At 47.2% G+C, this 22,959-nt stretch overlaps 4 protein-coding genes across 7 annotated transcripts in view; all 4 read right to left on the bottom strand.

The window, feature by feature from the left end:
* Positions 1-788: 788 nt before the first annotated feature.
* LOC105562687 (pro-resilin) lies at positions 789-3,036 on the bottom strand. The gene is made up of 3 exons (XM_012013710.1): positions 2,419-3,036; positions 1,812-1,931; positions 789-1,443 (listed from the first exon to the last, which is right to left on the bottom strand). Exons 1-3 carry the CDS (start codon positions 2,428-2,430, stop codon positions 1,189-1,191), a joined length of 387 nt encoding a protein of 128 aa, XP_011869100.1. The 5' UTR covers positions 2,431-3,036; the 3' UTR covers positions 789-1,188.
* A 5,766-nt stretch (positions 3,037-8,802) lies between these two features.
* LOC105562686 (septin-2) lies at positions 8,803-15,565 on the bottom strand. Of its 3 annotated transcripts, none has more exons than XM_012013709.1 (9): positions 15,276-15,565; positions 14,413-14,593; positions 13,230-13,322; positions 12,497-12,662; positions 12,190-12,340; positions 11,574-11,739; positions 10,867-11,035; positions 10,175-10,256; positions 8,803-9,613 (listed from the first exon to the last, which is right to left on the bottom strand). In XM_012013709.1, exons 2-9 carry the CDS (start codon positions 14,507-14,509, stop codon positions 9,455-9,457), a joined length of 1,083 nt encoding a protein of 360 aa, XP_011869099.1. In that variant the 5' UTR covers positions 14,510-14,593; positions 15,276-15,565; the 3' UTR covers positions 8,803-9,454. The 3 variants fall into 3 exon arrangements, with proteins under 3 accessions (XP_011869099.1, XP_011869097.1, XP_011869098.1); XM_012013707.1 differs by having other exon boundaries at positions 14,413-14,589; XM_012013708.1 differs by having other exon boundaries at positions 10,879-11,035; positions 14,413-14,589.
* A 615-nt stretch (positions 15,566-16,180) lies between these two features.
* LOC105562685 (fructose-1,6-bisphosphatase 1) lies at positions 16,181-20,387 on the bottom strand. The gene is made up of 4 exons (XM_012013706.1): positions 20,039-20,387; positions 18,078-18,542; positions 17,166-17,355; positions 16,181-16,476 (listed from the first exon to the last, which is right to left on the bottom strand). The coding sequence occupies exons 1-4, from the start codon at positions 20,212-20,214 to the stop codon at positions 16,297-16,299; spliced, it is 1,011 nt and encodes a 336-aa protein (XP_011869096.1). The 5' UTR covers positions 20,215-20,387; the 3' UTR covers positions 16,181-16,296.
* Positions 20,388-22,127: 1,740 nt separating this feature from the next.
* Positions 22,128-22,959, bottom strand: part of LOC105562684 (cytochrome P450 CYP12A2-like) — a 15,446-nt gene continuing 14,614 nt past the window's right edge. For both annotated transcript variants that reach the window (XM_012013704.1, XM_012013705.1), the window contains one exon: positions 22,128-22,704. In XM_012013704.1, coding sequence (XP_011869094.1) covers positions 22,597-22,704 — 108 coding nt within the window. In that variant the 3' untranslated portion in view covers positions 22,128-22,596. The remainder of the gene's footprint in view (positions 22,705-22,959) is intronic.

Raw genomic sequence — 22,959 nt, 5'->3', positions numbered from 1 at the left:
TGGTTATACTGTGGCGATACGTTGATCGGCCCCGGGTATATCATGTATCCCGACGGCCGCTCGACTATTTCAACGACATGCTAATTTGTAGCTTAGCTTCCAGACTCTCCTCTGTGTCTACTTTGTACCGGTTTATTGGTTCAACGCCGAGGAGAGACGCGCGAAACTTTTTCGCTTTGTCGTTGCGCGTCGCGACGTTTCTCTATTTCTTCGCCGTTTTGAATTGTTTCCGTCGAACGAGCGCGAGTATACAGTTCGCTTCAACGGCGGTGAGGCACTCGCGTGGCTCTCCTTCGGTACAGAATGGCGTTACGAATTGAAGAATATTTTCCAGAAGTGTGGCGGGCAATGTAACAGAATTATTAATAGAGGAACCCAGATAGCACAAGACACTCCCGTGTTGGCACATTCCATAGGTCATTCTTATATATTTGGCTTGTGTTCGTGGAACATTCGACCGACGCTACTGTAAAGGCCTGTGTCCACGATGGTCCAAGTTCTAGTTTCGAGAAATATGTAATCAATCAACTTGCAGCTTTTATGGAATAGCTGCAGGTTGATTGGCTACACATTTCTCGGAACTAGAACTTGGATCAAGTTCTAGCATCGTGGACATAGGCCTTTACCCGGGGTCCACAATGAGAGTCGCAGAGTCGCAGTCGTAAGAATAATGGACTGCGATTGGTCAATTCCGTCAGACACATAAGAATTGACCAATCGCAGTCGACTATTCTTTACGACTTCTATGTAGACGAGGCTTAAATCTTTTTCGAATGTGAACAGAATAATCTATCGAGTATAGCGTGTCGGTTATATATTTTGGTCAACATGACATCAAATTGACGCCACCTTGACTTTTAATTTCTCCCTAGGCTGTGCGCTATCTGGGAAAGTCCCATATTATACAATTATATTGGAAGTGAATTGGCCAACATTTAACAATGCAGTAACAATATTGGTCCAATGTTCCTCTATAAATATGCGTCTCAAGTTCTTCTTGTACAATCACTTTTATTTTAATGCCAATATCGTACGCTTTCGAGCTGGCGAAACGTTCGCAGGATATCGGGTGTCGAAGAGAACGAGGGGAGAACACAACGCAACGATACTTAATCGATCCTTTTGATAAGACTAAAGATTGGTACTTGATTATAATTGAAAACAATGAGATAGAGAAAGAGTCGGGGCCTAATATCTGTAGCCCTCTTCATGCCCAGGTCCTGCTGGTCCCGGAGCGGGATAAGTGGCGGTTCCCTCGTATCGCACCATCGGCCGATATCCGTTCTGATCGGCGATGTAATCGACGATCTGGGTCCTACCATCCGGCAGCAGCACGTGGTAGGTCCCGGTGGCCTCCATGTCCTTCCTCGTCTCGCGGTGCCCAAAGTCCAGACCCGCCGTCCCGTCCTGGACCTCGTACGAAAACTCGTAATTCGCCGGATCCTGATATAACGGATTGCAATAAAAAAAAACCGACACAGTCGTGAAAGAATCGTGTTATCGTCTCGTCGTCATTCCGAAAGCGCGGGGTATTTCGCGGCGGACTTTTGACAATCGTCACGAGTTTTCGTCTAAATTGTTAAGTTAATCGTTAATCGTCCAAGTCTGATGTCCATTTCTACCAGCGCGGATCAACTTTGATCTCGGTTCAACTTACTTTCTATCTTTCTCTAGTTTCGGGAATCGGACAAAGCGAAAGACTTGGTTAAACTGCCCTCAGATTAAACTGGCAACAAGATCGAAGTTAAACAACGTTGGCGAAAGGGGGGCTCCGTTTCCGCCTTTCAAAGATATATGCAATACATACTTACACCGGCCCAGTCGTCCGGGTGACCAGTCCCGCCGCCTCCACCTCGAGGGCTGGGCGGAAGATAGGCCGGGCCTTGCGGTTCGTTCCGGACTCCTACCAGGACCATCGCTAATAGTGCCGCCTGTTACGAAAGAGGAGCACGGAAACTTTTACGCGCGCTGATTAAAGGTGGGAGCCAGACGTATGTCGCTGTCGGGTGTCGGGACGTGAATTAAGAAATTTTCTCATTGGACCATCGGCTACGTCCCGACGTCCGACAGCGACACAGACGACGTATTGTATAAAGCCTCGTCTACATAGAAGTCGTAAAGTCGTAGTCGTAAGAATAGTCTACTATAATCGGTCAATTCTTATGTGTCTGACGAAATTGACCAATCGCAGTCGATTATTCTTACGACTTCGACTCTGCGACTTGCATTGTAGACCACGCATAACGCCGGGGTCTACAATGCGAGTCGCGGACTCGTCGTAGTCGTAAGAATAATCGACCGCGATGGGTCAGTTCCGTCAGGCACGTAAGAATTGACCGATCATAGTCGATTATTCTTACGCATCACGATAATCCTGCTCGGGCCCTGAAGTGTACGCAAACCTGGATCTGTACCAACCTGCCGAATCATGAGAAATTCGGTAGAAAGTTGCACGGGCGTTCGCGAAACTGAGACGGCACCGTCTCGGGCAGCCCCGGTTTTATAGCGGGACACAATTCGGCGCCGGCGGGAAGACGATTGGAGTACGCAATATTCGTTAATCGCGGAGCTTTAATGCGATCGCATAACCGTAATTACGGCTAATAATAAAACCGCAGTTCGGGATAATCGCGATGGTTCCTCATTCTGTGCAGCGTTACCGTCGAGACGCCGGAGCGTCTCTTTCCTCTTGTTTCAGGCTCTCGGAGCACAAGGCGACGTAATAGTTCACGACAAAGACGCAGGCGTAAACGCGTATAGCGCGCAAGCTTCCCTTACGTTAGGGTTCGTTTTCTGTTCCCGCACTGGTGAACCAGTGCAGTAAGCTAGAATGAGCAAAAATATACTCGGCCTTGCTCTAATCTATTGCGCTAGTTCGCCGGTGTAGCAACAGGAAACAAGCCTATTGTCGACTCTGATCCGCAGCAATTCTCAAGGAGTCCCGTATGCGCGTTTACGTCTCGCGAATTACCGTAGCTTGAAAAAAAATGAAGCACGAGACTAAGGCTGATGGCAGACAACTATCCGTAAGCGCTTACGACTGACGTAGTCGTAGACTTAAGGTAAGGCAGAGAAAAACGTAAGCCGTAAGGAACACGTGTTCCACAGCTTACGTTTTTCTCTGCCTTACCTTAAGTCTACGGCTACGTCAGTCTTAAGCGCTTAGGCCCGGTCTACAATGAGTTGTTAGTCGTTAGTCAGAAGTCGGAACTATATGTCGGTCCTTTTTCTTCCACCCAGAAAGGAAAAGGATCAACATATAGTTGCGACTTCTGACTAACGACTAACGACTCATTGTAGACCGGGCCTTACGGATAGTTGTCTGCCATCAGCCTTACTAAGCGGACGGCCTCGTAAATCTCTCTGTCGATGCCCATACAGCACGCGTGTCTAAAAGACATCTTTAAGACATCTTTAAATCGTCTTTTAGACACACATATCTGAGTAAATGTTGTTGCCACAGATGAAACGTTCCCGGTGGTTTGTTAATTCGACGTGAAAATCGCGTTTGGCAACGACCCGCGGAGGATTCGTTCGCGGGTACGGGAGAGGCTGTAATTTGTACGCAAGCCTTACTCAAGAGACGGGGATAACAATAAGTCAAATTAATAGTTCTCCTTTCGATTGCGCCACCGTCCCCTCCCGCAGGCGGACGTCACGTCGCAAGACTTAAACGATGTGTCGCAAGATAACGTAATCACGATTGAAATTGCAACAAACGACGCGACTCCGGAGCCACATTTCATCCCGTATAATTAATTCGCGCTTAAACGGCGAACGGTTCGCGTCGGCTAATCTTCTAGCGTCATAAACGCGCAATTGCTTGCCAAAAAAATTATACAAATTATTACGAGAGAGAGAGAGAGAGAGAGAGAGAGAGAGAGAGAGAGAGAGAGAGAGAGAGAGAGAGAGAGCGCTTTCCAGCTGTTGTAAAAATCTTGAATCATTCATCTTGAATCATTCATCAACTTAAAAAGGACGAGAGACTTTTGTCGCCGGGAAATTGAAAGGATCAAGAGACGGGAAGATGTCGTAAATGATAACACGGGGAATATTATATTTCAGAATTATAAGATACCTGTACAATGTAAAAAGATTTTCGCTCTCCAAGCTCCGTGGCTCTTTCTTCATTTCGCTCTCTCCCGCCTACGCCCGTTTTCACCAACGTCGTTCAACTTTGATCTCGCAAGCTTAATTCATCCTGACAAAGGGTGACTTAAACTGAGATCAAAGTCCAACGCTGACGAAAACCGGGGTTAAGGGTGTATTCCGTAAAAATATTCTTTAACGCCGCATCTCTTGTAAGTTATGCATTGTCGAGCGCGAGAGAAGGAGCGGAAGGAAGAAAGAGCTAAGGAGAGCTGCAGAGCTTAATAGAACGAAAGTTTAAAGAGATGCGTCCACAGGGAAGGGCAAGAGGGGGCACTTGGCACTTTACGTACGTCGTTTAAAAAATTGAATACCATTTTGAGTTCTTTCAACGCGGCTATTTCACAAAATCAACCGAAACGCGTAATATCGACGTTTCTTAAAAATTATTTCCGCTATTTTAATTTGTAACAATTCGTACAGTTTACTTATCCCGCCCGTCTTCATTACATCGCACTTACGGAAGAGCATAGACATAAATGTGGAGTGCAGTGTTAATCGATTAACATTTATTATTTGTCAAGAAAGTAACGCGCGCGATCAATGTTACTTCAACGTCAAATCTAGAGTGGACGTTTTAGGGACGTGTGAGAAATGTTAACGTTAACATTTTATCTTTTACCGTGTAAACCGTTAAAACTGAAAAAAAACAACAAGAAGTATGTAGTAGACGTGAGCGTAGCGTAGATGTGGCAACGGCATCTCAAGCGATAATCTTTCAATTCTATTTTATATTACGCACGCGAGTGTATTCCTTAGAGCCACATTGTATATGTCATTGTAACGATTGAGTGCTGGTGCCTGTCTGGAAAAACAAACTGTTGAGCATCGCCGTAGCGAAACAACTATACGTTCAAGGTTTTTTTTCCAAACTTTCGGTTTACACCGCGCGCGCGACCTACCGCAGAGGTGACTCACCGCTCGGTCGCCCGGCGCTCAGTTGAGTCTACGCCGCCGTCGCGCGCGGGCGGGTGTCCGCTCGCGTTCGTACGCTTCGCGAGTTTCGCCGGCGATTACCGGCGAATCGAGCGGAATTGGCGCACGAGAGGAAGTGTGCGCGGGACAGTGCGACAGTCGCGGACGAGTTTGGCGAGGGGCGAAACGTGTGCCACGCGTTCGGACAATTTTCGCCGGCGTGAATCGCGTCTCCGCTTTTCCCGCGGACGCCGGCGCCGTTGTCTCTCCAGAAAAGGCGCCGGCGGCGTATTCGTGCGCGTGTGCCTTCATTTTCGTGAGGATCTCGCGCAGGGACTTGACAGCTTGGCGCCAGAAGAGGAAATGTGCGCGGGACAGCGCGGACAATTGTGGACGAGCCTCGCCAGAAGTGAAGAACGCGCGAGCGGGCGATTCTCGCCCGCGTGAAATGTGCTTCCGCGCTTCTGCGCTTTCGCAACGCATCGACGGCGCGTTCGCGCGCGTGCCATCATTTTTCCGCGAGAATCCCGCGCAGTGAGGAAGGACTGGCGCGGCCACATTCAGAGTCCTCCGTTACTTTCCGCGACCGCCGCGTCGCGCCGTTGTCTTTTCCGAGCGCACCGACGGCGATGCCGCCCGGCGCCTTTTTCGCGAGGGTCTCGCGCGAGGACGGACAGCGTCGTGTACTCGATTGGCAAATCTATCGAGTTAAGTGCCGAGCGCGCGTGTGTGCGAAACGTCGACAATCGGAGTGCGAAGGAGAACGCGCCTGACGGTTGACGCGAAGGAGTCTTCGCGATTCCAGTCGAGGGTACGCGCAGCTACGTTCAGTCTTCTCGCCGGCTGCGTCGCGCCGCGTTGTCTTTTCCGAGCGCACCGACGGCGATGCCGCCCGGCGCCTTTTCGCGAGGGTCTCGCGCGAGGACGGACAGCGTCGTGCACTCGATTGGCAAATCTATCGAGTTAAGTGCCGAGCGCGCGTGTGTGCGAAACGTCGACAATCGGAGTGCGAAGGAGAACGCGCGTGACGGTTGACGCGAAGGAGTCTTCGCGATTCCAGTCGAGGGTACGCGCAGCTACGTTCAGTCTTCTCGCCGGCGCGCGACGACCGCGTTCGCGCACTTGTCCCTTTGGAGCGCGCCGACAGCAACGGGCCCCGCGCCTTTTCCCGCGAAAGCCTCGCGCGAGGACGGACAGCGGCGGCGTCGCGCGTTTCGCCGGTGATCCCGTCGAATAATCGGGCCGCGAGTGACCGCGCGAACGACGTCAAGTTGAACTCTGCCAACGGTCAGACGCGACGCGCTCGCGCGCGCGCGCACGACTACGTCGGATCCTGTCCGCGTCCGCCATTGCTCGCGATCGCGTCGCTACCGGTGCCTTTTCGAATCCCGACGCCGGCGAGTCGTGCGACTTTCGGGAAAGTTCTGTGCGATCTGCGATTACGCGAGTGCACGAGTGCCAACACCGTAACCGGAGGACGAGGGAGCCATCGGCACCGGCGACCCGGCATCGCGAGGCGGACGCGGAACATCGAACGGTGAGTGCTAGGCTAATTTTTTTAATTTCAGCCGGTATTCATAGTCAGATGTTATATTCAAGATCTTAAGATCATCTTTAGATACTTCGTAGCCAATGAAATGTTCCATACAGCAACTTTAGATAAATTCGAGACGGTCTTGAACAGAAGATCCGACCATGAATACCGGCCTTAATTGGCCCATCAGCCACGCGGAGAGAATTTTCTTGGAAAATTTCTCCTGAAATTTATCCTGAGATTTATCCTGAAATAATAAAGCGGGGCTGACCTGACGCACGTAAGATAGAAAGCGTCTCGGTGTGATCCCGTGGGAAAGTAACGAAATAATGTGAAATTAGTGTGGTTGCAAATTTAAAAAAGTGCAGAATTTAGATGTTAATTATATATTTAAACCGACAACTGACGCGTTTCTTAACCTGGCGGTGTTTCTCGCGGTCTTCTTTTTCAATCTCTTTATTAATAACGCACGCGTACCGTTTCGGCATAAATTAATTTGCTCAGCCAACGTTAGATTGTACCTGTGACTTAAATGTATATCTTTTTTTGTCGATTTAAAAACAAATTAACCGTTGCTTTATTAATGAACTCGGTGGATTTGTCTCGAGTAAAAATGACAACGTTTCTCTCGCCTTTATCGTCACACATTTATTTTGAATAACTAAATGAAAATTGCATTCCATTTCCTTTCTTTCGTCGAGCCAATTCCTCGCAACGGGATTGGAGTAACGGAAGGGAAAGCGGAGTGGAATAGAAGCGGCAATAAAAAGTTTAACATGATCGTCGAGTGCGCCGTATCGTTTTTACGGCATGTTTATTGTTAAAAAACATCTGCGCCTTCCTTTCCGCAGGGAAACGAACTTGGCGTACTCGAAGGGTAACCGACACTAGAAAAAAAAACTAGCAAGTATGAAATAGCGACTTGTGCAAATCGCGGATCTTTGGTCTCGCACGCGTCTTCAATCTAGTTGTGTAGTTCCATACGTTACTCGTATTGTGCGTGCATTTAGAACGTAATTAAATCTAATTGATGATACTCGCAGGAAATTTTCTCTTAAAGTGCATCCTGAAAATCGCGTAATCGCGGGGCAACATCTCGCAGAATTTTACGACAGCTTTCTGAAATTTTACCGCGCATTTCACTAGTAAAACTTGTATGAGAATTGTTTGAAGTTGCACCGTACATTTTACTAGTAAAACTTAATCGAACATCTTGCCAGTAAGACTTGAAACAAACTACTTGGATCGAAACGTCGCACCATTTCATCGATTGCATTGCCAGTCAACAATAAGCTTCGTTTCAATGTTCATTCGTCGCTGGTGACTTTAAGTATGCTCCTCGATTTAAAAAAAAAACTCTCATTGAGTTCTCGAAAATACACTGAGAGAAAAAATAGTCATTTTTACAAAAAAAATAGTCATTTTTGGAGCCAACCATATTTTTTATAATTCCTCCAACGTAAATTATGGTTGACCTAACAATGTGATAGTTCTCATAACCACAATATTGGTTGTCATAAACCAAAATATGGTTGGCTCCAAAAATGACTATTTTTTTTTCTCTCAGTGTACCACACACGATTTCCAGGGCAAATTGTGAGAAAATTCACTGGTGACTCTGAGTATACTCGTCCATTTTAAGAAACTCTCATAAAGTTGTTGAAAATACCATACACGATTTTCAGGGTAAATTGTAAGAACAATTCTCTCTGTGTACATACCTTCCGCAATTCTTTGGCGTACACTCGAATCGGGACTAAAAATCTCGTACTAGTGTTAAAAGTTATAAACGGGAGATTCCTCCGGCGTTATCAATGTGCGAACTGACTGTTTTGCAACGGACGCTCTCGGTGTGCATACAAACGCGCGCGCACACACATACACGCGCACACACATACGTATCTCCCGATTTTTCACACGATTACGCGTGTCCGCTATTCGTATAAATTAGCCACGCACGCTAGGTATAAAATACATTTCGATCTCGCGTATCACTGAAGTTAAGTCGACAAATCTGTACAGATCTGCTCGATTCGATGGAATATTTATTTGGTGGGCAAGCATCGGTGGATGATTGGCAGTTCTATTACTTTGTCTACCCTTCCGAGCTCTCCCAAGTTTTCGGAGTGAAAATCGAACCACGCGCGACGAGAATTTTCTCTGAAAATTTACCCTGAAAATTATGTGATCGTGGGACAACATTGCGTTCTGAAGAACTTTATGAGCTTTTGAAATTTTACCATACATTTTACTAGTAACATTTTACTAGTAACAGCACATTTATTGGCGAGTTTACCGTACATTTTACTTTCAGAAAACTCTCGTAAAGTTGTTCAAAACGCAATGTTGTCCCGCGATCGCATAATTTTCAGGGGGTAAATTTCAAGAGAAAATTCTCCGTGCGGAGGGAAATATTTCACTCTCAAAAATTTTAGAAAGAACAACGACACAAGATAGCGCGTGATCGAGAGTAGAAATCAATAATCGCAATAATTAGCTAATTCTACCGCGGAGCGAGGCAGATTTATCTCGCTCGAATTTAATGAATCGCCTTTAAATCTCGTTCGTTATATAGAATCGAACGTTCAATATGACAAGTGTCAATAAAGTGTTGAATGATAAATGCGCCCCTACAATTATGTCGTGGGGGCGAATAGAATTAAAAAATTTATATAATTTCCAACGTAGAGAATCGTATACTGAAATTAGTATACGTTCTCGACAATGCCTTTACGTAAAACTGCACTGGGGGGAGGATTCGTCGAGGCGGGACTCGCCGAACAAAGTATGTACAGATCTCTCGGGTGGGGTGACTGCACATTCCGGTGAATGATACCCCGAGAATGGTGTACGGCTTCAAACGTCTATAATACTGTTGCGCTTCTTCTCCACGTCCGCGGAATCGAGGTCGTTGCCGAGGCTACCCACGCGGCCTCGCAGCCCGACACCGCCGGTCTGACCGGTCGCCTTGAGCTTCTCCTGCATCTGCGCCAGGATATCTTGCATCCTTCGTATCTGCGAACGTGAATCGGCGGTAGCGAGCGGGACAAATCGTTCCGTGGGGATCGAATGGGATCGGGAAATTAGATCGAGCTTTTCGGGGACGTACGTTCCGTCCGTTTCCTAGTCTCATTCTAACATTGACGAGAATATTGATAAACGAGGGAGCAAAACCACACCCAGAAAAAGAGTTTAAATTAGATTTTTATTTAATAGGAATTTCATCTTAAACAAGCTTTCTTTCAATTTTTATTAGACTTTTATTTAATTTCGAAGAAACGATGTCTTTACCTTGACCAAAATTTTATTTGATTGAGACTGGAATCTTCGAGAGGATTCAGATCTACTTCTCCAAATCTAGCATGCGTTTTAGTAGAAGTAAAACTTCAGTAGACTCAAAGAAACACGATTTCAACGTGTCTCATTTGTTTCAACTAAATAAATCCTTTTCTCTGGGCGCGTATGAATAAATATTAATAATAATGAAAAAATATTGAAAATAATGAAATCGCGCGGCAAAACTTGGCTCGAAAAATTCATCTTCTCTGAAACGTTAACGACAAGTCGCGTGCTCACCTCCTCGTCCTTCTGCAAAAGAAGCCTGTCCGTGTCGGATATGCTGTTCTCGAAGTGCGGTCCGGAATCTCTTTTCAGTTTGCTGTAAAGGAGAGAGAGGTGTATTCTTAGTCTCGATTTTCCTAAAAGCCCTCCCCCCCCTACAAGTAATCTATGAAGTGCAATCGAAGCATAAATTATATGTCAGAGCGATACCGTGCAACTCTTTGCAAAAATCGTCAATCTCAATTTCGAGGGGAAAACCGCTGACCAAAATCTTGTACATACACCAAGGCTCACTAATGCCCAGTGGACATTTATCTCGTTTTATTTCATCTTATTTTATCTCTGTAATGCCCCAGCAAGGCTTGATGCCCAAAAAATGTCTAGTAATGCCCAGTAATGCCGCAAAACTGTACACCACAATGTCCTCAGCGGTTTACCCCTCAGAACCATCGCAAACTAGTTGACTACTATCGCTGGCAGATACTTTTAATAGTCATGCAAAGCGCACAGGACATTCGAACGGCTCGTCAAAGAGCCGGCAATTAATAATAGTCAGTCGCGATCGCTCGTCGTCTCGAGGCGCAGACTCGAGCGAAGAGAATTATTCTAGGGCACATTTTTCGAGATATCCTGTACGCATTGCGAAAACGCATCGCGCGGTAAGCGTCCGTATTTTATATACCTACTGAAATGCAATATTTATTTACATGCGTAAATACCTCCGTTCCCGGATCGCTTGCTGCGAAATTTGGGAAATGCATTGGGCCCGGAAATTCTCGTAGTGAACGTCCTGCGTGACGTCCTTGAGATCCTGCATGTGCGTCGATATTAGCATCGTCCTTAGTTTGACGAAGTCGCTGTGCTTCGGGTTCTCGACTACGATCAACCAGAATGGAAATGTTAAAGATCGGCCGGCGACACGCGAAATGCCAGAGGCACTTTGCACGCGTTCAGTCCCTGCCGCGCTTTCAAATGTACGCTAATTATATCCGGCAGAGGATTTCAAAAGCTTCGGGCGCTCTTTCATCGATGAAATTCCTAATTGCTTTTGATTCGGCTTTTCGCTTGACAATCTAATTGAAAGCCCGGGCAGATTCTCGCGAAAGAGGTGCACCAAGTCCCAGTTGTGCGACTCGACGATTCTTTCGACGTCACTGCAGCGAAAATGCACTCGGAATTCTTTCAAATGTCGTTCGATAGCGAAGATTGATCTAATTAATGTGATAATTAACGTCGCATTCTTCGACCGAGGAAACTTGGCCGGGTGAATGATTAATTTTTCCAAAGTCCTCGCGCGAAGAGCTTCATCTTTTTCTCCCTCTCTCAACGTTGCACTTACCTCGCGCGTGACTCACGGATAAAAAATGGGTACGATCGAAAAATATAAAATTTGATGTAGAATGTAAAAGTTCACCTTCCACTACGCCCCACGGATATTGTCGGCCGCGAACCTTCCTCCCGGCCACCTCCAGCACCGTCGAACTTCCGACGACCGCGAACGGTATGCAGGCCTTGAGCTCCTTGTCCTGCTGCTTGAACTCCTCGTCCTCGTCGCTGTCGCAATCCGGGAATTGGTATATCTGTGCGACAATGCAAAGAGGCAATTAACATTTCCCGTGCGTCGTAGACGCGAGTCCAGTGCCGGATCTACGAATAAGCCGCGCGGAGAGAATTTTCTCTTAAAACTTATCATGTGCCGTTGGCTAAAATCGAGGGGGAAACCGCTGACCAAAATCTTTATCTTATTACTTGATTTTATCTTAAGTATTGTATCTTATTTTATCTTTATGATGCCCCAGCAAGGCCTAATGCCCAAACTAATGCCCCAAAAATGCTTAGTAATGCCTATAGTAATGGCCAGTAATACCGCAAATCTGTACGCCGCAATGCCCTCGGCGGTTTTACCCCTCGGCTCAAATCGTAGATCCGATCCTGGGACTAGCCAGTCGTGGTATCGAGACCATTATAGAAATGGCGTTATTGTGCGTAAGAAGGAAAAGGGTTGGAAGTCGCGGCTTCTCGCGCGATACCTGAATCTCGTGCTCCTCGATGTCCGCCAAAATGCGCTCCTTCAGCTTCTTCACCTCGTGAGTGGTTAGAGTGTCCGCTTTCGCGATTACGGGAACGACGTTAACTTTCCGATGTAAGCGCCTTAACACCTCGAGATCGATCTGCCTGAGGCTACAAATGAAGAACCGGGGTATTCAAGTTGAGACTGTAAATTACAGTCTTAATTGAGAGTCCAGGGCCATAATCGCGTTCGATATTACCGCGGGATGGAAATTACGCTTAGCCCTTTTTAAATTAGAGTACATGGAGCTGGATTATATCACATACCCGTGGCCGTACGGCGGTATAAAGTACAGGCAACAGTGCACCCTGTTATCTTGAATATTTTTCCTATTTAATCCGCTTTCGTCCGTGAAATACTGGCGGAACTGCTCGTCGATGTAAGCCGAGCACGCTTTCCACGTGTCCTCGCAATTTACCGAGTCGCCGAACCCTTGAACGGTACATCGTTATTTATACAACTGTTTTAAAAAAAATCGTATCGTTATTTATGCGAAATCAAATTTCACGGCAAATCGACATCGTCATTTATCCAGCAGTTTCGCAAAAATATTCCTCGCAATTAATTCAACGTATCTCCTGCACGGAAAAAAAAACGTAGCTGCCGTAGCTAAAAGCTGCACGTGGTAACTGAATTTCAGTTGTAAAATATGGACAGCTAGTATTTAGCTGTGATAGCCAATATTTTGCTACTACGCCTGGTTGTATTAAGTGCGACAGCAAACCGTTTGCTGTGGTTTAGAAGTTTATAGTTAATGCAGCGAAATATTTTTAGCAAATCGCCATTGGCTACGGTAGCGAAAATTTTTTTTTCAGCGTGGCAGATACGAGCTTGTTCAATCCTTTCGTGATCACTGAGTCGTACAAGTCACTTGCATTTTTTGCCTCTCTGGGGCAATGGTGCATCTCATTGAAAAACAAATAGTAGAAAAACCAAGAAGATAACTGGGTCACGAAAGGGTTAACATAGGAAATATGTAGCTCGGCGTTACGTCCTCACCTGGCGTGTCTACGATCGTTAGGCGGAGCCGGACGCCGCGCTCCTCTATATCCATTGTCTTCTTCTCGATAGAGGTGGTCTTAGCCACCCGCTCTGAAAGTGAACGATGAATATTTATCGACTCCTTCCGTCGAGAGGCACGGGCGGTTTACCCGCGGCGTAAGCTGATGAAATATTTTTCGCGCGTCAATAACTCGGCGGCAGATTTTTAGAGCAGAGACTGTTCGGTAACGTTTATACACGTCCCTGCGCGTCCGTCGCGATTAAGACCCAGTTTCACCAATGTTGTTTAACTTTAAGCTTAGTTTATTCGCTCTTTGCCTCTTTTCAACTGTTACTTTAGAAAGAAACAAACGTGTATGAAATTGAGATTAAAGTTAAGCGAGTTAAGTTAGGCCTAAGGCCCGGTTTCGCCAACATCCTTTAACTTTAAGCTTATTGTTAGCTTAATTCGCTCTTTGTCTCTTTCCAACTGTTACTCTAGAAAGAGGCAAAGAACGAGTTAAGCTAGGCTTAAACAACGTTGGCGAACCCAAAACCTGAACCTAAACGGTGCCGTTGCTATTTCGCGATTACACAGCAAGTGACCGACAGGTTTAACGCGAGCAAATTTAGTTGTCGAGGAGGCCGTGTTTTTTTTGCGCGCGCGCGCAGATCAAATTAACACACGTTCAAAGAGTATTTTGCCAAAAAGTGATCCGCGTGGATGCTACACAGATCGTTTTACCGGCTGAGAAAGATTTTAAGAGATATTTAAGATCCTTAAGGGGATGCTGGAGTGATTCTGCACTTTTGCACCTTTCGCACTTAAAACTGCCTGTTTCGTGGAAACACTTGTGTAATATACAAATTAAATGACTTACGACACACACATACATGTGGTATGTGTGTTGTTCACTATTAATTTTTATTAGACTTACAAGTCTAGTTTCAGTGATGCCATATTGTTCTCTAATTTAGCCGGAATAGCAAGCTGCTTTCGATCTGTACACGTGAGCCATTTAATTTGTATATTACACAAATGTTTCCACGAAACAGGCAGTTTTAAGTGCGAAAGGTGCAAAAGTGCAGAATCACTCCAGCATCCCCTGAAGTATGAGAACTGACTTTAAACAAGCCTGAGTGGTGCACTCTCAGTGCGCACCAGCAATCGAATTCGCTATGAGATAGAAGTCACACGCACCCGCCGCATCCGGAATTCGCCGGTCTTTGTACAGGTCCCCGAGGAAGAGGCTGTTTATGAGCGTCGACTTGCCGAGACCGGTCTCACCCAATACCATCAGGGTGAACTCGAAGCCCCTCTTCACCGATTTCCGGTGCACTTGCTCCGGCAGCGTCGCGAAGCCGATATAATCCCTGTCTTACTGAGCGAAACAAACGGTCGTTAATTTCGTGATACGTCGATAGACGTGAGTCCCCTGTTGTGCGATGGGCTCCTAATACAAGATAGCGGATTTTCAACGTCCAATTTCGCAAATATTTTTCGCAACGGCGAACTCACCACCGAGCAGATTTTCACCCCGGGGGCAAAAATCATGGTGGAGCCTGTTAATTGAGCGGAAACTCTGCTATCTCATAACAGGGAACTCACTTCCACGCATTTTAATTCAATTTAATTTGTCGCGTTAAAAAGACTAGAGAACTGAAATTACAGAGCGAAGGCGCAGTAGTGCATGCGAAAGGGAGAAACGTGGCTGCGGCAAATCTCTCGCTTTTTTTTATACAGAGAGCGAACGCTCGATAATTAACAAAGCGCGTCGCGCACTGAACGTAACACAAAGGTTGGTGCGCGGGCAATTACGTGCGCGTCGCGATTGCGTTTCGATTTCGGCAGGGTATGACTCACTGGCCCGATCGCAGGCGCGCGACGTACGTGTATACGCGGCGTCGATGAACAGCGTCGCGTCTCTGCATAATTAACGTCGCGGCGAGAGAGCCGGTTCTCCGCGACTCGGGGTGGGAAAAAAACAAAAGAGAGAAGACGAATCTCGCGGTGGACCGTCGGGCATGCGATAAGTTTGATTTGAAATGAGACGTTTTACGTACCACCGGACATTATGGCAGGGTCTAAGGGCGCTTCCGTGTGACGACGGGCATTACGGCAGCCGAATGTCGAGCAAACGCACTAAGGCCGAGGGCGGCTCGCGCTCGTGAATGCCTCTCCTCGTCCGGCGCGGCGGCTCGACTTGCGCTGGCGCACTGTCGGCCGGCCGATCAATAGTCGCTCGTGGGTCCGACGATGATGCATTCCGGGCTGCACGCGGCGAAGAGGTTAAGCCGAGAGCCGGGCGTGCGTGCGGAATAAATAGCAGCGTTATCAGCGCCCGCCGTCTACGCTAACGGTCGTGCGGGCGGAAGAACGGAAATGATTGTCCGGCACTTCGGTCAAGCTCGACCCGTGACGCGGAGGCGGTTTACGCGCCGATCGCGTTGCGCCGCGTCGCACGCCCGGCGAAGTGATACGGCGCTCGGAAAGGGAAAAGAATAAAACTGCGCGCTCCCTTATCGAATCAGATCGAGTTTCTCGAAGAGATATTAACGAGATCGGTGGCGCCGTGCGCCGTCCGCCGCGGGCGCTTCCACGCGGCGCTTCATTAACGACGCTTTTAACGAACGCGAATGATTTATTTGCCGTCCACGTGCGCGCGGAGAATAAATTAAATAATCCGACGCGCGCTTAACGTTTAGCGTAATTCCCGGGGTCTCTCCGCGCGAAACATGATGAATTTTCGGATTTACCGGATCTGCCGACAATCGCCCGTAATTATTCGTAATGACCTGTAAAAGCGCCCGATGACATGAGATTTATTACATTTCCGCGCTCTGTTTGACTACAATTTCGATTAATTAATTGTTATTAATTAGTCGCCGTACTTTTCCAGCGAAAACAAATTATTGGAGCATTTAAGCCCCGGAGGGTATCCGATAGAATATAGCCGAAACGCAGATAATTTGATGAAAAAAATTACTTTATTGTGAAACAGCGTGGAGTAACAATCCGCCTCGTGTAAAAGAGTGTAACGCCCGATTGCTCGGTTAAGAGATTCTCCGCTCCCATCGCCCGGCCCTACTTTTTTATAATCGCCATCACGTCGTTGACGTCGTCTTTGGAGCCCAGGAAAATGGGCGATCTCTGATGAATGTTCTCCGGGACGATGTCCAGAATATCAATTTTTCCGTTGGTCGCCAGACCGCCGGCTTCCTTCACTATGAAGGCCATCGGTACGCACTCGTACAGGAGTCGCAGCTGAAAGTCACAAAATCGCCACGTTCATTGATTTGCGAAATTTTTCACGCCCCGATGCACGCGAGATGCAGCACCGGGTATGTGCGTTTAAAATGTGCACTGTATAACGTGCGCGCGGCGCGAATACATTGAAGTCTAATAATAAGTTAATTATCGGTAAATAAGTTCTCTTGAAATTCTGACCCCGGTATCGGTCTTGCGACAGAGAGCTGCAGTCGTGTGTTTACCAGGGCGGATAATACGCAAAGCCCGATAATGTTTCAGAGAAATTTGCATACAGAAATCGGGGATGCCGCCGCGCACCAGTCCAAGTTCGTGCCGGATATTTATACCGCGCTTAGATAAAATAATTTATCCAAAGTCCGATACTCTCCTGCATGGTTTATCGGGTAGATGGTAGCGTAAACATCTGTCTACAAGGCGGAGTTGCTGCAGCGGGTCGTTTCATTACTCAATCCGTCTGATAAGCGCATCCGATAAGCGTGGGATCAGAATGTTTGGAAGAGAAAGATAGAGAATGTGTGTGTGTGTGTGTCGAGGAGAGAGAACGCGAAGATAAATGGGACGTGAAACACACGAAATATGTCGTAACACAGCTATCGCCCTGTATCTGTCTCGGGTCCGTCTCTTTCTTTTTCCGCGCGGGATAGTTAGCTCGATATAAAGTTGAGAAGTCGTCGCGAAATTACCTTGCCGTTGGGATTGCTCTTGCTCGCGGGGTACAAGAAGATACCGCCGTACTTAATCGTTCGGTGTACGTCTGCGACCATGGAGCCCACGTATCTGGCGCTGTAGGGCTTTCCGCTCGCGGGATACTTTTTGGAATGTATGTACTCCTTGATAGACGGGTCCCACGTGCTCTCGTTGCCTTCGTTAATACTGCAAATAATTGTACGCGATTTCAGTGCGGTCGATAACGATCGAGTCTCTCTCTCTCTCTCTCTCTTTCGTACTTTCACCTATAAAAAGTTAACTCGAGTGTCTAATCGATTCTCCTGTCGAATTCGCAATTACGCCGACTATATCTGGTCCCGTAATCTCTCAAAAGCGTTCGGCGCCTCTTGGACGCATCAGGGATGCCCGTGCGGAAAGATCGTCGTAGCCGTTTACGACTCCGTTACGAGCTTATCTCGTAATAGGGGACTTGGACTCACTACGGAATCGTAAATACTCACGGCAATCTTTTCGCTCGGACCCTTTCAGGGGCACATTTTTGTAGCCGACCAATAATCGTACGTTTTTTGACATGAATTATTTATCAACAACTGTACGAAAATAATTAATATTAACAGGACTTAGAACTTGATAGTTTAGGCATCCTGTAGAATCTTGTTTGAGCATTATTGACGCAGAAATAGACTTGTAATAATGAAAAATCCGATTATCGTGAGGTGGGACGTGCACGTCCCGCTGCCCCGCAAAGGGTTAAGATCGAATCAGACCAGCGATTGGGTGACTCGGATTGGATTGGCGATTGTCCTCTGGGCTAATTGCCAACTGATTCGGCCTTTGCTCGCGACGCGAATGTTAACCGTATAGGCTCGTCTCCATTCCGCGGTTTCTTTTTCTCTCCTCGTCTACCCCTTTGCTCTTCGCCGTACCTATATATATTGCCTCTGTCGGGCATACGCATGCTCTTCTCGGTCAGGATAAATTCCCCGATGGCCGGATCATACGTGAACCCATTAACGCCGTGGCCGATTGAGAGCACGATCATAGTCGCCGAGCCGTACAGAGCGTATCCGGCCGCGACCAAGCTCCGTCCCGTTTGCAGCGCGGCCTGCAGCGTGGATTCCCCGGGTCGTTCGGGTTTTTTGTAAATTCCGAAGATAGAGCCCACCGAGACGAGGCAGTCGATGTTGGAGGAGCCGTCGAGCGGGTCGAAACACACGACGTATTTGCCGCTCTTCTCCGTTTCCACCTCGATGGCGTGTTGGTTCTCCTCGCTCACGAGCACGCACGTGGTGAAGGAGGACGTCAGCATGTTGATGAAGAGCTCGTTGCTCAGAACGTCCAGCTTCTTCACCTCCTCACCCTGAACGTTGGTGTTGCCGGCGATGCCGTACCTGGGCGGACAAGGATGCGTCGTGTGCGTTTAACAGCTGATTAGAATACGCAAATGTGCATTGAGTAGCGAACTTAATTAGTTGTTGACTGGTGACGGGCATGGAATGTCTCGCGATAGAAATATGTGAGAAAAGCGCAACTATTATTTGAGTGGAGAAGCTGTTAAAAATTTTAATTGCTCCGAGAGTCACTATTTTTTTTCTATTTAAATGATTAACACACTCACACCTTAGTGTACTCTTCACTCTATAATTAGATGTAGACGGAAATTTTTAACAACATTTAGATATCGATCCGCGCCTAAGGAGAGACTCTCTAGAGATTGAAGACTTTCGGGAGAGAAGACTCTCTAGTTTCGAATGATGCTTGAAACAGTTCGAGTTAAATTGTTTAGAAAATTAAAAGGAGAATTCGGAAAAGAAGCGCCATCATTTAAAACACTGGGACAAACGTTGTCTCGTAATATTTTTCCGTACTGAACCCATTGAAGTTTTATTTAGAAAATAAATTGTAGAATCGGAAATGTGGGACAGGCGATTTATTCCGTAGATACGAAAGCGCGAGGATAAGAATTATTCGTCGCGTCATCTCCGAGATTTACTCATTACGGCTGTTTAATCTTAATTGGGGCCATAATCCGCGTCAGATTATTGATAAGAGAAGTTTGTCTCGGGACCCCCGATGGCGGGCGACCAGTCATGAAATTGTTTTATTCATGTCCGCGCGGTGCGCCGGCACTGTAATAATGGGAAATCGTTTATATGTTATTTACATGCGAGGTTACAGAATTGTCAGGGCGTAGAGATTAATGTTTACTGGCGTGTATTGGCAGCTTGTGCACGACGGTAAATGCACGAGACTATACCGCTGCCGAATACATTTGAATAAAATAGGGACGCGCGCCGGGGCTCGTGAGAGAGCAAACGTTAGCCACGTAGTTACGACACCGCGGAGACTTCACACCCGTGCCGTATAACGTATTGGCACGAGCTTCCCCTCCGCCGCGCGCGCCGCTAAACTCTGACCGTTGTGAGCCGCGCGAAAATGTAAAATCGCACGAGCTGCAGTCCGTATACCGGTTATAATATATGAAAATCTCCCGTTTACCGCCGCCGGGTGATACCTCGCGAACTTAAACCGTCGGGAGACACTTGGCGAAACGTATAGTCGTAAAGCAGAGTAGTGTAGTTTCGAACTCGTGAAGATTACAAATTATAATTAGATTAATTTGAATATCTCGTAAAGCGTCTCTCCCCTCTCTCTCTCTCCCTCCCTCCCTCCGTCTGTCTCTCTTTCTCTCTGTCTCTCTCTCTCCGGCTTCGCTGTTTAAATATGCCATTAGAACGTTATCTGGTTTACGAGACGACGGAAATGTTTTCCGCTTCTCTCGCGCAGAGCTTCCTCTTTCGCTGATTCGGAGTCGCGCACTGCCACGTGCGCGTTAACGTTGGCAGCAGAGCTGGGCTCTCGTTCCGAGCTCGCGTTATTTACTCACATATTAGCGATACCGGCCTTCCTCACGGCCGAGCTGACGGCCTTCACGGCGGTCTGTATGCTATTCAACAGCTGCGTGAGGTCGCCGGTCGCCGTTGGCACCTTGCGCTGCTCCGCCAGCACGAATCTCGTCAGCGTCATGCAGTCCGAGTCCATGATCGTGTTTTTCGATGCCATGTCTTCTCCTCGCGGCGGGCAGAACGCGCGTGCAACAGGCGTGAGAGAGCGAGGCTGTCCCGGCGGAGACTGAAACCGGCGGTTTCGCGGCGACGCGTTATATAAGAAACGCCCCGGGCAGCGGCGACGCGTTATCGCGACAGTGAAAGCGACGTCTCGTATTCGGGCTCGCTCTAGCGAGCATCCACGAGTTGGCACTATTTTACAGTACGCGCGACCGCCTCGGTAGAGTCGCGCCCGTCGAGGCGCGTTTGGGCGACGCGATATCACTGGGAGACGCGAGATATCTCGCTTATTTAGTATTTGTTACTCCGAATGAATATTTACAGCGAGAGAGTGTGCGATCGATACGCGGATTTACGTATGCGTCGCTCGTATTATGTAAAACGAGGCGTGTTAATCAGCGTTAGGGTTTATTTTTCGGTGGTTCCAAGTCAATTTTCACGGGAATATACTCCACCATTGATTTACTCGTCCGCGATTTTCTCGCTTCCCCAATTTGTTATTTTATTAATTCATTGACGCGCACGTATGGTGAATTTTACATATACACAGGGTGTTCCAGGTAGAAAGGTCTATATTCTGGGAGGCGATAGAATCGATCATTTTAAGCGAAAATGTTCATATGAATGTACGTCCCATTCCCCACTGTTTCCGAGATAGAGCACATTTCGTTGACGTTCTCGTTCGGATCAAACATGAACGCGCAATGTATTGAAAACCTTAGAAAACACTTTACGACTCGGAATTCTGCGTGTATATTCGACATTTGCGAATACGCGAGGCATTTTGGACATTTCTACAATGTTATCAGCGCAACAGTCAACAGACGTGTAAAAGTAAATTCCCGCGGACGTTTATGAGGTTGGATGAAGGGTGAAGTGTACAGAAGACAAGTGAATGCACGAGGCATTTAAGTAGCTCTATCTCGGACACAGTGGGGAATGGGACGTTTATTCGTATGAGCGTTTTTCCTTAAAATGGCCGATACTATCGCCTCCCAGAGTATTGACCTTTCTTCCTGGAACACCCTGTATACATATGAAATTTGTAGAATTTAACGTTGCCGCGCAGCAGTTAGTCACACGCGGATTTATAGAAGAGTAAATCCCTCGAAAAACCGATAATCGCATAAAATAAGCGAACAATGGCATAGTTAGCACGCAAATTTTATTCGGCGGTTGTTTCGTTGCTGGTTTCCTCGCGTTTTGTCTTACCCGGCCTGCGCATTATTTTCATCTCTGCAACATATGTAAATGCATTCGGTTCCGTTACATATACGCGAACGAGATAGGCGTGAAAAAAAAATATATACCGCACATTGACACGTGGGCGCGGCAGTGCCTCTATTATCCGAGCCGCATTATCGAGGTCGTGTAAGCCGGAACTGGGTCGCATTAAGATCCGTTTCGCCGATTATGCATTATCCTTTCGCGCGGAAATGCGAAGTGTCGCGCGTCATTCGACTCGTAACGTAAGAATGATTTTATTGCTTCCTATCGCGGCGGCGTAAATCGATTTTCGTAAACCCGCGCGCCCGCGCGGCGTCTTGGAATTCCGACCTATTTCAAACGTCGAGAGCACTATTATGCGGCTAATTCGAGTTGAAATTAATTCCTGAATGCGTACCCGCGATAGATAAGGCCCCCGGTAATGTCGTAGCTTTGCTGTAAATGCTATTATTACGCTGTGCGGTATAATTAAACTAAATGGCATATAACGAAATTAGCGTCGCAACGACGTTAGATCGATCGCATCGGGCTCGCCTAAATAACGGCAATTTATCGGTCTACGTGTACGCGGTGACCACCCTAGGTCGCACAAATTATGCATTTCTTTTTTCCCCGATAGTTTTATCTAGAGCCTTTTATCAGTGAATATGAACGATAAATATTTGATGAAACAGCCATGAATTCTGATAAGTATTTTTCACTTTATTGTCATCAGCATTACAAATGGGTATAAAATAGCATAGCTGCGTTCCTTCCCAAGGCTGCCATAAATAAAAAGTTATAAATACAAAAAGGTACATCGCCAAAGACAATTCCGACAATATGTACAATTTACAGTTTTGTATCTCTTGCATTTTTATGCCATTTAGACGTGAGCGCACACGTACATAAGCGCGCGCGTCTTCACCGGCTAAAAAGTTTGCAGCTAAAAAATTGGTGCAAAATGTCGCGCTTTCCTCGGGCGTAGATTAAAATTGTAAGAATTGTGGTCGGTCGACGGCGTCTTCTCCACCTCCGTCGGGCTTCTTTGGCTTGTCGGACGCTCGTATAGCCGCGCTGACACTCGTAATTATTAAAGGAAAAAGATCGCGCCAGGACGAGTTTTCTCCGTGAAACACGTGGATCGATCGCGGGAGGATTTTGCGACGGTCTACAGATCGACGAGCTTGAATCGCATCGGTGACACCAGCGTGTTTATAAATCGACTTTCGTACTCGAGCGGTCCGTGATGCCATTCGATCCGGAAATTTCGTATGACCTGAATAAAAGAAAAACGCACCTCTGGTTTACACGCTCCCTTCACAGTTTGCGCGGCGCGCGATCGGTAGAATAATATGCAAGAGTCGTGTTCTCGCGGCTTTTCCGCCCGGGAACCATTTCGAGAATCAGCGAATTCAATTGAGAAGCGTGACGCCGAGACTCGTAATTCTCGCCGGAGAGGATTACGTCCCAATTTCTGCGTAAAGATTGTCTCGCGAAAAGTCAAACCGTCTAACTCCGCGCGAAACAAATC

This window comes from Vollenhovia emeryi, unplaced genomic scaffold (genome assembly GCF_000949405.1).
Source record: "Vollenhovia emeryi isolate VEMERY1.0 unplaced genomic scaffold, V.emery_V1.0 DF939185.1, whole genome shotgun sequence".
NCBI classification, from domain to species: domain Eukaryota; kingdom Metazoa; phylum Arthropoda; class Insecta; order Hymenoptera; family Formicidae; genus Vollenhovia; species Vollenhovia emeryi.
This window is presented reverse-complemented; position numbering and strand designations above follow the sequence as displayed.